The sequence below is a fragment of the Pempheris klunzingeri genome, chromosome 20 (genome assembly GCF_042242105.1).
Source record: "Pempheris klunzingeri isolate RE-2024b chromosome 20, fPemKlu1.hap1, whole genome shotgun sequence".
Lineage (NCBI taxonomy): Eukaryota > Metazoa > Chordata > Actinopteri > Acropomatiformes > Pempheridae > Pempheris > Pempheris klunzingeri.
In genome coordinates, this window is record NC_092031.1 from 13,756,746 (window position 1) to 13,772,381 (window position 15,636).

The window sequence follows — 15,636 nt, forward strand, 5'->3', positions numbered from 1 at the left end:
CTTGTGATTTCATATTTGTCTTAATGTCCAATGTTCTCTGATGTTCCTTTCGTCCACATGTAAGGTTAAAATGATCACTGAAAGACTTGAAAAGCTCATATGTAGTCTAGTAAAGGTACAGGTACTGTTCTGGTGACTGCTCCATTATTTTCATGATTTTGTTAGTTACATGAAGTGCAAAAGGATGAGCGAAGGGAAATGGCATTGGCATTTTTTTTTTATAAGCAGAGGTAATAAAGAGGGTTTATTTACAGCACATAAAGCTCTTACTTTCTAGGAGGGGTGAGCGAAGAGTGAGGCACCTATGTATAAATTGGTAAATGGATTTGAAGGTGAACTCGACTGAGCTTTTAAGTTAAACCTTTATCTTTAGTTTGGGTTTCCTATCAACCAGCATTACAGTGTCAGAGTTCAGTAGATACTATTTCTCAAAAGACTTGTCATTGTTAAGACAAGACAATTTAATTGTGACAAATTGGTTTTTAAATAGTCTTAAACAGTGTTCTACTTGGTTAAAACTCAGCATAGGTGGGATGACTGGGATAGATGTGTGGAAAAGATTGACATAATTGTACTCACATTTCCTACTTTGCAGCACTAATGGACAAAATGACATCCAACGGAACCTTTGTGTTAAAACTGCAGCACTCGGACACATTTTTGAGACGGACCCGAAACAAACGCAGATTCGACACTGGAGGGAGATTTGAGGAGTACGGAGAGGAGTCGGCCTGCAGACTGACGACTTTATCTGTTCATTTATTTCTTCTGTTATCGTTACATTTTGCGTTTTGCCATCATGGAGGCAAACAGTGACATAAAAACGACCCCGAAAGGGTTTCACTGCTGCCTGTGTCGTGTCAACCTTCCCAACGGTAAGCTGACTTTAGCCACATGCGACTCAGTGAAACTTCCAGTTGTTGTTCGACTCTTCTTCGACTCTGCCCGTAACTTTTTGGTGGCAGGTGACTTACTGTTTAAAATTACCTCCAGGTTTTCGTCCGATAATGAAGGAGGGGGAATATAACAATACAATACTTAACTAGAGCAGTTAGCTAAAGGTTATTGTATACAAATACTAATTAATACCACCTTTGTTTCCTTTCACCTTTTATGCGATGTGCTGTTGTGGTAGCGGGTTTTTTTTTTAAATCTGTCTTTTGCTAAATGTTATCCGCAAATCCTCACATGACCTGTTTGTTTTAATCTGTGTGGTGTGCCGGTACTTGTAGTTTGTTAACCTTACATCGCATGTAGTTGGAGTACTGTGCATTCTTTAAAACTATGTTATTTCTCAGTTATTTTCTGCTGCAATGTGGCTTATATTTTAATTTCCTGCAGTGCCAAGCTTGGATCAGCATGTCAAAGGGCGGAAACACCAGACGCTGAGCACCGTGCGGGCCACCAGGAAGACCCAGGAGGAGCGCAGTGTGTTTGTCAGTGGCATCAAGCCCGACATCTCTCAGACCGACGTGACTGAGTACTTCCAGCGCTTTGGGCCAATCGCAGATGTTATCATGGATAAAGATAAGGTCAGTCAGCTGTTTCTGGTGCTGGTTTTCACAGTTTGTGTTCATATCAAGAGCACCGACAGCGACTTATGGAGCCCATTCTGACTGAGAGTTGTCCCTCTGCGCTCACAGGGTGTGTACGCCATCGTCCAGTTCAGTGAGACGGACAGCATTCAGGCAGCCCTGTCCTGTGTTGAGCATCAGATGAAAGGCTTGAAGCTGCGTGTCAAAGCCCGGGAAAAGAAGGAATTCAAGTTGATTCCCAAGAAGAAGAATGACCCCCAGAACCTTCAGCAAGTTTTCGACCATCTCAAACCTCAGCTGTGTCACTTGCTGTCTGTAAGAATCCTGTAAAGTCTGGATTATCATGTGTGGGTCTGTAAGAGGGACAAATGCAGTTATTTGTAACGTGTGTTACAGCATCTAGGAGCTGCTAGTGGAGCCTTTAGATTCTTGAGTCTCAATTTAATTCCATACAACAGTATGTCTTCTAGATATATCTCTTTATACCATAGTAGCCATAACATATTCATTACACACTAGTGTCAATAGCACAAATATCTGATATACTTTTGTCATTTACACTGACAAGAAATGATGTATTTGCACAGACAAAAATAAACCAACACTGTTCGATTAGTATTTATTTGGACTTTGCTTTAGTCTTGTGTGCTGCGAAGGTGTCTTGTTAACAAAGGGACTACAGTGTTCTCCTTCTGTCTCCTCCAGGTTGATGCACAGATACACTATGTTGTAGAGCGATGTCAGCTGGGAGAAAACGAAAAGAAGGCCAGAGGCTTGCTGGTTCAGCTTCTTCAAGAGGTTTTCGTGGAGTTTTTCCCAGGTGACCCTTTACAAACGCACATATAGAGAGTCTCTGAGATCTTGTGTTACACAGTGGTAATTTGGCAAAATATTTTAGACGTTCTGTCCTACATTTAATACTGTGTTTGGATGTATGTTGCAGACAGCCAGATTCTGCCATTCGGTTCATCTGTGAACACTTTCGGCATCCACTCCTGTGATATAGACCTGTTCCTGGACCTGGAAAACACCAAGGTGTTTCAGGCCCGTGCCAAATCCACTGCAGAACAGGTCTGACATTTTCACAGTCGGTGCCTATAAGTGCATTTTTTCTCTTTGTTGTCACTAAATATAAGGTTTTGGAGATACACAATTTATGCCCAAAGTATCAATTAATGGAACTTTTTAGGGAGGCTGCCGTGCATTGAATCATGCCTCTTTCTTTGTGTCCTCCCTCTGTCTTCAGGCAGTGGAGGGCATGTCAGACGATGGCCACTCCGAGGACTCCATCCTCTCCGATATTGACCTGTCCACCGCCTCTCCAGCCGAGGTCCTGGACCTTGTGGCGGCGATCCTTAGACGCTGTGTCCCCAGTGTGCACAAAGTCCACGTGGTCAACAGCGCTCGTCTTCCTGTGGTCAAGTTCCACCACCGCGAGCTCAACCTGCAGGGGGACATCACCATCAACAACAGGTCAGTCGATGATTCTTAGGATTTCCTTGATACCCTGTTGCACCTGAAGTCTTCACAAGTGTTGTGAAATACTGTTTTTAATCTTGCACAGTGAGCAGAATTACAGTGTGTTATCTTTTCTCCTGTCCTGGATCCCTCACTAGACTAGCAGTAAGGAACACCCGCTTCCTCCAGCTGTGTTCAGGAATAGATGACAGGCTGAGGCCTCTGGTCTACACCATCCGCTACTGGGCCAAGCAGAAGCAGCTGGCTGGTAAGATGAAATTACTTGCACATTAAATTTTAGTGTATAGCACCAATTCTATTTTGGATTTTTAAAAAAAAAAAAGAATCACTCAAGATTAGTGTGTTGTGGTTATCTGTGCGTTTAGTTAGTTATTTCATTTTTTGGTCAACAGATGTCAGCAGAACTTGCACCTTGTGATCCGCCTGGACACACTGATTTGTCGTGCCTTGTTGTGGAAGATGTGGTTAAAAAAGCTCCTTTGGTGTTGTAATAGTACAGGCTGTGTCTCCAGATATAGATTCAAATCTTAACAAGCGTGCTCTTCACTGAAGAGCTCACTAATTACCCTTCACTCCTGGGGCATATCTCCTTTATTCCCTTTTGAACAGTAGCCTCCTGCTGCCAGTGCAGCTTTCAACAACGCACTTGTGCCGAGTGAGTAGCAGAGCTGGATGGGACCATTTACATACGAGACTGCAGTTGTAATCCAAACTTGAGTATTACCAGGTTACACAAAACCAAATAATCATTAAAGAAAAGAAAATGATCGTATTTATTATATAGCTATAACTTGGCTGCAATGACTTTCAGCTCCTTGGCTGTGTTCCATTATTCAGGCTACAGGGCACACTATCCACCCTAATGTGTAAGCAGACAAGTTACTAGTAAACCGTCTTTGTACCATAAACTCAAGGTTGTGATAAGTTTGACACTTACTAAACAAAAACTATGAAATGCAGGAGTTTCTAAGTGGTTTATAAGAGGTTGTAAGTGGCTACAGTTCCATGAGATGTCATGAGAGGTGTGATTGGATCATTTGCAGTTGATTCAGGGTCAGTTTGCTGGATTACATAATTGACATTATCAACGTGATGATTAACAGTTCTGATAGCAGACGAGAGCTGTAGCACATTAGTGTCAATTGAAAACAAACACAAAGGCCAATTATTGTACTTTTTGGGGCTTGTATTAGTGAGTGTGCATCATCCAAAGGGCTACGTTGTTGTACCAATACAGAAATGGTTGTGCTCCAGGCTTTACACTAGCATAGATGCTCTTTCACGTCAGTCTAATGCACCTGGTGGGTTTTTTTTCCTCTTTCTTTTGTTTTCTTTTTTTATTGACGTTGCCCTTTAGGAAACAAGAGAGCCAAATCCTTGCCACAAAATCCAACCCAGACAAAAATAAGATTTTTTTAATTTTTATCCCTTCATCTGCGTTGTAACATTAGGTAATCCCAGCGGTGCCGGTCCCCTGCTCAACAACTACGCTCTGACACTACTGATCATCTTCTTCCTGCAAAACTGTGACCCTCCTGTCCTCCCCACAGTGGACCAGCTGAAAGACATGGCCTGTAAGCGCTGCATTGCTTCTACACTCACTCATGCCAGAGCACTTCCATGTGTCCTGATCCCTGCCCCCCTTACGTTACTTTCCAAAAACCATTTTAGTCTTTTTGAACAAAAACAGAGAAACAGCCAAAATATGTTTTCCAGTTTATGTGTAATCATGAAAACATGTGCAAGCAAAACCTTTTAAACTGCTCGCACATTACATGTTGGGATGTTTTGGAATATTTCACATATTTTAACAGGCTCGACTTACTTTCATTTTGTCAGTAATTCAGATGGCCCCATACAGTGAAAATAGTGAATTAATTTGACTGTTTTTGCTGGTACTTCAATTATCTACCATTTGTCAACCTTATAAAGTCATAATCTGTATGTGTTAATGTCTTTGCAGGTGAGGAGGAAGAGTGTGTGATTGAGGGCTGGAACTGCACCTTCCCTTCTCAGCCTATTGCTGTGCCCCCCAGCAAGAACACACAGTCCCTTAGTAAGTGAGAGTGATTTTTCTTTTTTTAAGAAAAACAGATGGTTTGTCAGAGATTTCCTGTGACATGATTTATATAACTTAGCTTCTTTGCAAAGTACGACTTAATGTGATCTCTTACATACAACATAAATTACCCTAAATGTAAGTCTTGAATTATTGTTTTTGCCTTTCTAGGCACCCTGCTCGCTGGTTTCTTCACTTTCTATGCCAAGTTTGACTTTGCCGGTAGTGTCATATCTGTCAGGGAGGGTCACGCACTCCCAATCACTGATTTCCTCAGCCAGAATAAAGAGGAGGAGGCCATGCAGGAGGAACAACCCACCAAGACCCCCAGTCCCAAACTGGGCCCCCTAAATCTCTTGGATCCATTTGAGCTCTCCCACAACGTAGCTGGAAACCTGAACGAGCGCTCCCAGCGCAGCTTCCAGAGGGAGTGCCAGGAGCTTGACAAGTACTGCCGCAGCCTGCAGTACCAGCGCAAGTCCACTAAAGGGAAGTCGTGGGGGCTGGTGCGAATGTTCACCCCCCACGGGGAGGTCCCACATACCAAACCAGAGCGGCTGACCGTCAGCATCCCCTTCAAATCGGCATCGCTCCCTGAGGGGCTGCGTAGCGAGCTGCACATGGCGGGAGACAGCTTCCGGCTGCTGTGGTTTCAGAGGGTTTGCTCTGCCGTGGAAGTAGTCTTCCAAAGTGTTCTCAGGTGTCCGCTTGTTCCCTTCACAGATGCCGTGTTTGGCAAGGATTCAGCTGTCAATGCTGCTGAGGAAATGGAAAGTCCTTCAACCTCTCTCAACACATCAACAAATGACAGCTGTGGCAGTGTTGAATCCCAAAACGAAGCCAGCCCTCCGGGTACAGCTGTGGTTGGTGCCAAGAGGCCGCTGTCTTCTGGCAGCGATGCTTCTGTGTCGCCTCAGGGCAAAAAGCCAAGACTGGCAAAAGGGGGCAGGCCTGAAGTCCCCCCCTGGATCTGTGTGCTAAAGCACATGGTGTGGGCTGGCAGAAGGAAAGTGAGAAGGGAGCTGATCAAAGATACCGACTCGAGGCCAGAGGGCAGCTGTATGGAGCTGGAGGCCCAGGTCACAGCTCGCATCGTTGAAAAAGAGCCAGAGCTCAAGGAGCCCCTGGAGTTTAAGGTTCAGCCCCAGATGATGGGTGGGACAGAAAGCACAAGGACAGTGCTCAAGCTAGAGCCAACCTGTGACACGACAGGAGTTTTTCATGACTTCTTCCATTTCCTGGAAGCCTTCCTACCTAAGATGGTAGAGACGTTGCTAGAGAAAGAAATTGGTTGTAATTAAAATGGGATCTATTACAGATGTGTCTCTGTTACATCTAAGATTTTTTTCATTTTCTTTGCTTTGAATCAGAGATGCCATTACTGCTACATGTATTAGCCCTTCAGATCGCAGCATTGAAGAGCTTCACTGTGGCTTTGCATTGGTTGTTTTGTTTGTAAAGAAGGGCTTTGTCAGAGCATCAAGTTTGTCAAGTTTTTAAGTTTCATAAGGAGCTGTTTCATAAGCCTCCCTGATTGAGCCTACCTATATGTTTGAGACGTGGCTTTGTTTTAGTACATTTCTGTCTAAAGTGATGCTCTTAAATGATGAAGCTTTCAAAGGGAAATTTCAGTGGCAGATATTTGGTGTACGCAGCATCTGATGCTGTCTTCAAATGAATAAAAAAGTCTTGTGAAGAAAAACACAGTCTTATTCTATGTACAGTAGTTGTGATGATCAAGACCATATAGACATTCATTTTGATATCAACCATAATATTTAAATCACTTTTTCAGGTAGAATCAGTAATTGTAGTTTAACATAATTGCAGGAATGAGGTGGGTGCTCTGGTTTAACTTGTCAGTGGCTGCCGGAAAGGTGCCGTCGAGTGGAGCTGTTACCCAGGCGGGACTTCGCTCATACGACTGAGACAGATGAGAGCAATTACTCAGGCAGGCAGACTGCTTTATTATAGCAGGACAAGCAGGAGCTGAATGATGCACAGAGCTCCCCATGTGCTGATTAACATCATTCGTCTCACTTTTAAAGGGGAAATAGAGATGGCCAGCAGGTTAGATGGGGCTATGGAGGATGGAGATTACTACATGGTAATCAGATGCTGCTTTGCGTTATTAATGGCGGGATTGTTGTGGCCATGAATTTAAAGATGAAACTGTGGCCATATGACTCGATAAATTTGTGGTCCAATAGAAATCACAATGTATTCGTTGGTGGTCATCAGAAAAAGACAATAAATTAAGGATAATATTGCATTATAACTCGAATCTCATCAAAAAATATTTAGTCATACTAGCAGCACAGCTCTGGGCATGGAGTTTTGATACAGCCATTCATGCTCCTCACAGGATGGATCCTAATGACTTCCCCTTTATCGCCACCAGAAGGTCAAAGTTTCCTGCTTACCCTGTGAAATATTTTCACATCTATGTGAAATGCACAGGTCGTAGTTCCCAGAGGATGAATTCCGATGACTTAAGTGATTCCCCTGACGGCTCCTTGAGCTTTAGGTTTGTGATTTGTGAAACGTTTCAACAACTATCAGAAATCTGGAGCGCATACTTATGACTGAACAGGATGAGTTGGAACAGCTGGTGAACTAAGCTAAATTAAGCTTAATAGTATTGACATTGTAAACGCAGCTGCTGGCATGGCTGTAGACTCTATATCTTGTTTTCTTTATTGTCATTTGTTTCATTTGTTCTTGGCTAAAACACTGAAAGTTCTCTTTTGTGTCTTTGAACATCAACGTTTACTTTCACTGGCATTTCAGCCTACTTCAATATCACCATCCGTGGCTTTTCAAAAGGTGCTCCTGATATGGGCTCTCGCACACACCTCTAAGCCAGAGATCAAAGTGATTGATATCACAACCTGGGGGTGTTCGCTGCTGGCCTAAAACAAGAAAACAAACCAATACCAGTTATTCTGGTAAAAACCCATCCAAGCTATTTTCTTCAGGTTTCTCCTCATCAAGAAAAGCAATCTATGATGTCCAGAAACACATATGCCGACCTGGAAAACAATGAGAAATGGTTTCATCAGGTATCGATGACCAACCAGTTCAGTTCCATGTAGCTCATTTGCTGTAATTACTAAAAGAATTGATTCTGGTGGGCATTTGTCTTTGCACTGTGTTTGCCGGCCCGTGGAGCATGTTCTTCATTTATATATCCCCCAGAAATGAGAGAAAGCATGTTGTGCGTAATTGGTGTCCATTGGGAAGAGATCCTGAGCCAGCCCCCCTGAGACCTGGAATCTCCACAGATTGCAGACATCAGCTGTTTACTGCTTCTGTCAAGGATAGCATCTAGTTTGACGTCATCTTATTTTGTAGTGTGATGCTGTAAGTTTGCGGCATATCTAGTCATCAACCCCTATGGAATATGGAGGGCCAGCGAGTAAGACACTGACGTCATCTCGCCATTACAGTTTTGAAAGGGATCATCTTTATACATAATTAACACACTGACTTCCCAGATTTGTAGTGACTTTGAGAAGATGCCCTGAATCAAACCGTAGACCATTCCCCGAGCCCTCCAACGCCAGCCTCACCATCCATTAGAGTTTCCCGAAGCCGCCTTAGCCAGCTTGCTCATAAACACATCAGTTGGTGAGATATTGCTGTAATTGGTCAGCTCTGCTTTCCAGAAAAGACAAAGTGACGCTTCTGTTGGCGGAGCAGCTTCGGCCCTCTGGGGGGAAAGAGAATCGCATGAGGCATCGCTGTTGTGGAAAACCAAATGAGCAAATGAGAAGCCCTGACTTGCTCAGCCATTGTTCAAGACTGACTTGACTGTGCTATTGTGTAGAAGCTGATTTTGTGTGTGTGTGTGTGTGTGTGTGTGTGTGTTTATACCCCCCAGAACCTCAGAGGAAGAGAAATATGTTATTGTTCGCTCATCTGCAGTGCTTCTGACTGACACTTGGTGGCCCCTGTTGGAGCCATATGTCCATGAATTATCACGCTGTGTTAGAGGGCAGCCATCAACCCCTCATTTTGTCTCCTGAGCTGCGCAAACAGACCTGGCTGCCTGAAAAGCACTCAGTTCATATTAGTGGCTCCCCCACTCCGGAGATAAGGCTAAATAAAAACGCATAATCATTTCCCCCTTTCTGTCTGCGACGACAGGAAGGAGTCAGACATTCTCCTGGGAGATTGCTCTTACACCAGAGTGGACTTTTGTATGTGTGTGTGTGTGTGTGTAATCTTCCTTTTGTATTTGAACTAGGCAGCGTGTGTCATGCAAATGGAAATGGGTTTGGTTTTACTATGTAAAGTGAAGAGAGGTTAGAGAGAAAAGCTTTTAGAGCCCTATTTGAGGAGTAGGGGTAGATGCCTACAGTAAGTAGATTTCCAATGTCGTGATTTGTTTAAGTTATCGCTCCCAGCTAAGAAAGTTATGCACATCTTCTGTGTCTTTCTTGAGTTACTGTCTAACAAAGTCACAGACATCCTCAGTAGGAAAAGTTGGCAAAAATGAACAAGATGAGAGAGGAAATCAGTAGCCTCCTACTGGTCCCATTATCTTGGCCTTGATGGCAACTCAAACACATCTGCCCTCTGCAGGAGCCCAAACGGTTCTCCAGGAGTGCATTAGCTGGGGTTTATTGGACTGTGAAAACTTAAAGTGTCTGCCCTTTCCCTTATCTGCCGGCTGTTACTTTCTCAGTGTTTACCTACAAACACAGGAGCAAGCTAATGAGTTTTTCTTGCACATATTGTTGTTTCTTGCCATTGACTTTTATGGGCTGCAGAGGGAACGCAGAGAGGTTGATTACTGGAGCAGAATTAACGAAATGTCCAGGACAGCCACTGTTTGCTGTGGGAGAATGGATGATTACAACAGTGAGGTCACATGATTTGTTCCTTATTCAATCACTTATAGCTATCCCCCCCACCCCCACCCCGCTTTCCAGTTTGTTAAAAAGCCATGTTTTTCCAATTTAGGTTCCATTTTGCTGTTTTGCATTGTACATAATGCAGCACTCTAATTGTCCCTCAATACTACTTTGAATTATGGCACAATAATTACTCAGAAATGGTCATTGCAGTCAATGTGTAATACCACAATCCACTCACAGCCTTTATGGCATGGTCATATACACTTTAACTGCTTGTTTATTGTCCACTGCGGCGGCAGCTCTATGGAGGCTGTCAGCGGGGATTTATGTCCAAATCAAGATGTGTTTTTGACAAGGGCTTAGGGGCAGACAAACGGGAAAACCATTGTTTTTTACTACTCTATAAACAGCCCATGAGATGAGTCATGACTTCCCCAGGGACTCCAGTGGTACAGCATGGAGTGTGCTGATATGTTATAAGGCACCATCACAGTTTCTTTGAATTGATCTAAAATTAATCTTAAAGAGCAGGGCTGTAAAAGATTATTGTGGGAGCTTGCTGTGTTATTACTCTCCTGCTACATCTGTAAAGCATATTGCTAATAATGGATGAACACCGTCAAGGATAGTAGTTCGCTGAAAGGAGTAAGGGGAAAGACAATTTTTCATGGCATGTTTTGCAAACAACGTTGTTTTTGCTGTTGTTACATGTGAGCAGTTTAAAGGAAGAGTTCGACATTCTAGGAAATACACATACGCTTTTATGGCGGAGACTCAAATGAAAAGATTGACTCCACTCTTATGTCTGAAAAATGGTACTGATCTTCTCATCTGACTCTTCACTATAAAGTGAATATATTTTTAAAGAATGTCAAGCTATTCCTGAGAAGAAGTTGTGATTAACCTCCCAAAATGTCCTTTATAGAAGGACAGAGAAGCTGCAGAACCAACACCTCGACCACACAAGGCCAGCTTCACTAAATGATGAAGAAAAAAAAAATGAAACATTTATTTCAATTCCACATTTGGCATAATATCAGCTGCACATCTCTATGCTGTGTGCAAACATACCCCTCAACATGTGCACACACACACGCAAAATAGAGATCCCTGCACCTGCACAGTTGGACTTGAGGCGTCATGAGCTGAACAGCAGACCGTGAAGATCCGAGATAAACAGGAGCTGCTGTAATGGTCATAAATGTGACCGATTGCATTAGGCTCCTGAGACCTGAAAGGTATTTGTGTGAGTGTGTGCTCATGTCATATCAGAGACATCGGCCCACACCCACCCTCAAAGTCTCTGTGGTGACACGGAGCCGAAAAGGGACCACAATAAAGGTGATACATTATCCAGCAGCACTTGGATGAGTCACTTAATCCAGTCGTAAGAGAATTAGTGCAGCGAGTGTGTGAGTGTGTGAAACAATGCAGTATTGATCTGTGGATGCTGTAGCCTGTGACCTCTACATCCAGACCATATTAATGGCTTTATCACCATCTGAATAATGCATGCGGGAGTAATGAGTGCATAGAAGGCCAAAGGTGAAGGGGCTAATGATTACAAAAGTTAGGCTACATCAGTCCTGGATAAGATACATTTCATGTTAATGAATTAACACTCATAATTTGTGCCAGAGCCCCACAAAGTTGCATAACTTATAAATGAGTTTATGTGTTTGGAGTATAATTTTGGTGACAGCACAAACATTAATTCCCCATCCTATATTCTCTGTATCTGCCAGGAGACAAATGTGTTTGTTCATTAGCTCCTGCACAGAGTGGATCAGAGTCAATAAAACAATTGGTTGAAACTGATTACAACAGTTTGGTAGAATTTCACCTTAATTACCACGGATCGTGATTTCACGTTCTTGGTGCTGAACGCATGCACTGAAAATCCATCAGGTTTCCATTTGTTCGTTCATTTTGTGATCATGTATGCGTGATGTGTTGCAAATTTCGACCTCTCTAACTGGGTGAAATCGATCATTTCTGTGTCAAAGCAACGTACTTAATAACAAGAGCCCTTTAACTGCAAATTTCAAGCTCGGTATCGGAAAACTGAGTGAAATCTGCGTCTTTTCAGTGCGTATTTGCGCCAAAATAAACTTGAGTTTTCAGCCAAAACTCAAACACTGGAACCAAACTGGAGGGAGTATTTTGCAGAGGTGAGTCCCCCCCCTTTTTTTCCACGGTGCTGCTGAAGCGGGGGTGTGGTTAAGTGCTCCTTGGTGCTCATCAGGTATCCGTCCCACTCTATATAACCGTGGGAACAGAGGAGAGCAGCAAGACACGCGCACTCCGCCACAGGGTGACCACATCAGGAATCTGCTGTCAAAAAGTAAGTTGTCTTACTTTCTTCCTACTTTGATGCAGCTAGAGATTTTTTTTTTTTTTGTCATTTCTGCTCAAAGTCATGTAAATTGATGTATTTTCATATAACAGTGAAATAACTTTTGTTCGTTAAGCAGAACCTGAAACATCACAGCACAACAAAAGTTCTTTCAATTTTTTTTTTTTTTTGAGAGCAAAATAAATTTGCAAAAGTGAGATCCAACCATTCTCCTCCTCAGATGGCCAACATGCTGAGGTCCTGGCTGATGTTTGCAGCGCTCGTCGTCGGCCTGCTGGTGTGTTTGAGCAGCTTTGCGGACGCCTACCCTCCCAAACCGGAGAGCCCGGGGAGCAACGCCTCACCGGAGGACTGGGACAAATACCACGCTGCTGTCAGGCACTATGTCAACCTGATCACCAGACAGAGGTGGGTCCACTTTACCAAACCAAACTCTACTGGGGTAGTTTATTTTTAAATACCTCCTTGTCCTTGTATACATTTTCTCACCAGACTGTGTAGGAATTTCTCCAATATTAGAAACCAACAGAGTCCTAAAGTGCACATCCCTCACACTTTATTTAACACTGTTAGTGAAGTTTGGAGCAGAAACCTCAAGGGCAGGACTAGTTTGGTGTCTTTTCATCCTCTGGTCGGGTCAGACAGCTAGTCCACCGCCCTCGCTGAGAGGGATTAAGTCTCAGGCTCAAGGACAAGTCAGCAAGGAGAGCCGCATGGGGGGGTCTAGCCCTCACAGTTGTTGGGTGACTTCACTCATATGAGGCCTGTTTTCCACCTTAATTCAACACTTTTCACATGCTGGTGAAGACTTCAGCCCTCAGGACTCTGGGACCATCATTACAATACATTACTGTGCTTGTTATAAGACTCGGGGCTGAGGATCTTCCTCAGATGAGTGTGTGAAGACTGTTGCATCCAAATCATCCCCTTTTGTTTCTTACTTGATGGAAATAATTGTGATGATTTTCACTGTATTCTTATCTGTCACTCCAAAAACAAGGCAAACATTATATTTCATTACAGTCATTACAGTTTTGAGCAGACCCTCACTAACTGTCGTCAGATCCGCTCCCCCTGCTGCGTGGGACACGTCTCTGTATAAGAATTCAGTTGTTCCAGTTGGAGAAAATAGCAGGTGTAGACGTTTCCTGTGATGGAGGTGGTGCGGTCTCATTAATGACCCTCTTGGTCTGTAATTAAAGAGGCTGCATGCAGCTGCACCCAGAGGACTCATGCTGTGGCCCCCGGGTGCCTCAAACAAAGGCAGGTTTACCCCTCAGTGGCCAGGTGTTGATGACAAAAGACAAAGCTGGAGGGGCTGGTTGCGTTGGCCTTGCTGGACGCTGGGGTGTGAACCTCAAAAGACTACTTTTCTTTCAAATAATTGCTCAGCTGGTTTGCAGTGTGACTGCAGTGACCGAACAGAGAGGCAGAGCTGATAAGAACTGGGGGGGGGGGGAACATGTCCCATAGTTGAAATTCACAGCCAGGCTGATGGAGGTCACACCACCCGAGCGCCCGCTGAAAGGCCGACCGAGTGACTGCTGGTAGAAAGCAGAAAGGGGAGAATGAGAAGCTCTAGCCGATATGTAGTCGCCGTGGTTACATGCTGCTATTTGATTTTCTCCAGGTATGGGAAGAGGTCAACCCCCGAGCAGACGATGGCGTGGCTGCTGTTTGGGGCTGATTCAAACCAAGACAATGAACCACGGTGAGAGACGCAGAAGAGAGTGTGGTTTGATCACTGTTGACAGTTTGGGGAAACATAAACTGTGCTGAAAACGGGTTTATATGTCTGTAAATCAGTAAAGAATATCATATCTATAACCTTATGACTGTCCAATATGTCCAGCATTTAGTGCTGGGGGCCCTTCTGTCTACTCCAGTTGTTTGGAGTGTAAACAGTGCATTGATTATGACATCTATATTGTCTAATTGTTTTATAGCTGTATTACTGTAGAATGGTCACACTGCTGTTCATGTTACTGTTCTTGGGCTCTTTGTTAATAGAGTTTTACTCTTAAAGTGAATATTGATTCCTATATTATCCCACTGTGTTTACACAGTTTATTGATCATCAATCGCAGGCTTTGACAGTCGAGTTGGTAATCACAGCTGGTACCCATCACATGTTAGGATGCTGCAAGGGTACATTTCAGTGAATTAACCTGCCTTTTCTCCATTCTTACAGCTCAGATTACGGCGACCAGTGGTAAATGAGCCGTCTGTTAACCCGTCCTCACATTCCCCTTCAATCCTTCGATTCACCAACAATCAAAAAACACTGAGATTCTCAAGAGACAACCTGCACTGGACTATGTAACTCTCTGTATTTAATTATTCAATGGGCATGCAAATCTTTCTCTCTTTCTCTGTTTGTCTTCCTCTCTCAGTATATCTATTTGTTCTTTGGCCAAAAATGTAAATAATTTGTATCAAAATCAATCACTTTACAATAAAGAATTGAATGGAATAAAAATATCAAATAAACACACAAAGCTGCCTTAGATTCATTCATTCATTCATTTTTTATTTTTTTCATATTTTATAAATTATATTTAAAAAAAGAAAAGAAAAAAGAAGTCAGCTGTACCTGCTCTTGTTGCCACTAGGTGTCGCTATATTACCAGGAAAGGTACATTAGTAAGTTGCTCTGTGTTACTGCTGCTCTTGCTCGGGTTTATAACGACGGCAGCGGCCACGCTTCAACTTCACACCGGAGCCCCCCCGCCGAAAGACGCATTTCCCGTCATCTCCCACCATAAAAGCCTCGTTAGGGAAACAGGAGCAGCGCGATCAGAGCGGCCGGCTGGGCTTTAATCAATGGGGCTTTCTGCTGGAGCTCGCCAGCCGCTGTAGGTGAGGTCTGGGTAAAGATAGCAGCTTGTGTGGGTTGGCTTGGCTGCTGTTTAAGTGGCTGCACAGATTAAAGGAGACCTGCCTGCTTCGCCACCGGAGGACACATCTCAAACCTCTCGCTGCATCTCACGCCGAAGAAGACAAAGGTGAGCTGGCAGGTGAGCGCTTCTTCCTGTAGCTGTTGGCTTTAGCGGGTCGGTGAGGAGCTTTAATGCCGTTTTTACGCAAAGCGTGCGGTCCGCCTTCGCCGCTCTCCAGGTGGATGCTGGCGCACACAGTGGGGCACTATTAATGTCTCCTGTGGAAGTCAGTCTTATTGTCCTCATCAGTGGCGCTAAAAAAAACACTCGTTGTGTAACCACGGGGAGCGTTTTCTTCCTCTGACAATGACGAAAGGCGCATTTAGCACGAGAAAACTACGCACCACCTCCATCAGTTTAACCGTTCCAGTTTTATGAAGCTGCCTAATTAAACTCAGGCTTTTTT

General features: G+C 43.8%; 2 protein-coding genes across 2 annotated transcripts; both read left to right on the plus strand.

Annotated features, from left to right (window-relative positions):
* Positions 1 to 705: 705 nt before the first annotated feature.
* tut1 (terminal uridylyl transferase 1, U6 snRNA-specific) lies at positions 706 to 6,700 on the plus strand. Its single transcript, XM_070851705.1, has 10 exons — positions 706 to 875; positions 1,342 to 1,532; positions 1,644 to 1,850; positions 2,241 to 2,355; positions 2,479 to 2,606; positions 2,782 to 3,008; positions 3,152 to 3,261; positions 4,466 to 4,588; positions 4,978 to 5,070; positions 5,245 to 6,700. Exons 1-10 carry the CDS (start codon positions 800 to 802, stop codon positions 6,372 to 6,374), a joined length of 2,400 nt encoding a protein of 799 aa, XP_070707806.1. The 5' UTR covers positions 706 to 799; the 3' UTR covers positions 6,375 to 6,700.
* A 5,522-nt stretch (positions 6,701 to 12,222) lies between these two features.
* Positions 12,223 to 14,792, plus strand: pyyb (peptide YYb). The gene is made up of 4 exons (XM_070851706.1): positions 12,223 to 12,279; positions 12,512 to 12,699; positions 13,922 to 14,002; positions 14,483 to 14,792. Exons 2-4 carry the CDS (start codon positions 12,512 to 12,514, stop codon positions 14,505 to 14,507), a joined length of 294 nt encoding a protein of 97 aa, XP_070707807.1. The 5' UTR covers positions 12,223 to 12,279; the 3' UTR covers positions 14,508 to 14,792.
* The last annotated feature ends 844 nt before the right edge of the window (positions 14,793 to 15,636 follow it).

What these genes read in the sequence shown, in the direction of transcription:
- pyyb (XM_070851706.1), top strand. Translation starts at nt 12,512, where the DNA reads ATGGCCAACATGCTGAGGTCCTGGCTGATGTTTGCAGCGCTCGTCGTC. An exon ending in AACCTGATCACCAGACAGAG is followed by an intron (nt 12,700 to 13,921) that starts GTGGGTCCACTT and finishes GATTTTCTCCAG; the next exon opens with GTATGGGAAGAGGTCAACCC. An exon ending in AACCAAGACAATGAACCACG is followed by an intron (nt 14,003 to 14,482) that starts GTGAGAGACGCA and finishes CCATTCTTACAG; the next exon opens with CTCAGATTACGGCGACCAGT.
- tut1 (XM_070851705.1), top strand. Translation starts at nt 800, where the DNA reads ATGGAGGCAAACAGTGACATAAAAACGACCCCGAAAGGGTTTCACTGC. An exon ending in AGCTGTGTCACTTGCTGTCT is followed by an intron (nt 1,851 to 2,240) that starts GTAAGAATCCTG and finishes TGTCTCCTCCAG; the next exon opens with GTTGATGCACAGATACACTA. An exon ending in TTTCGTGGAGTTTTTCCCAG is followed by an intron (nt 2,356 to 2,478) that starts GTGACCCTTTAC and finishes TGTATGTTGCAG; the next exon opens with ACAGCCAGATTCTGCCATTC.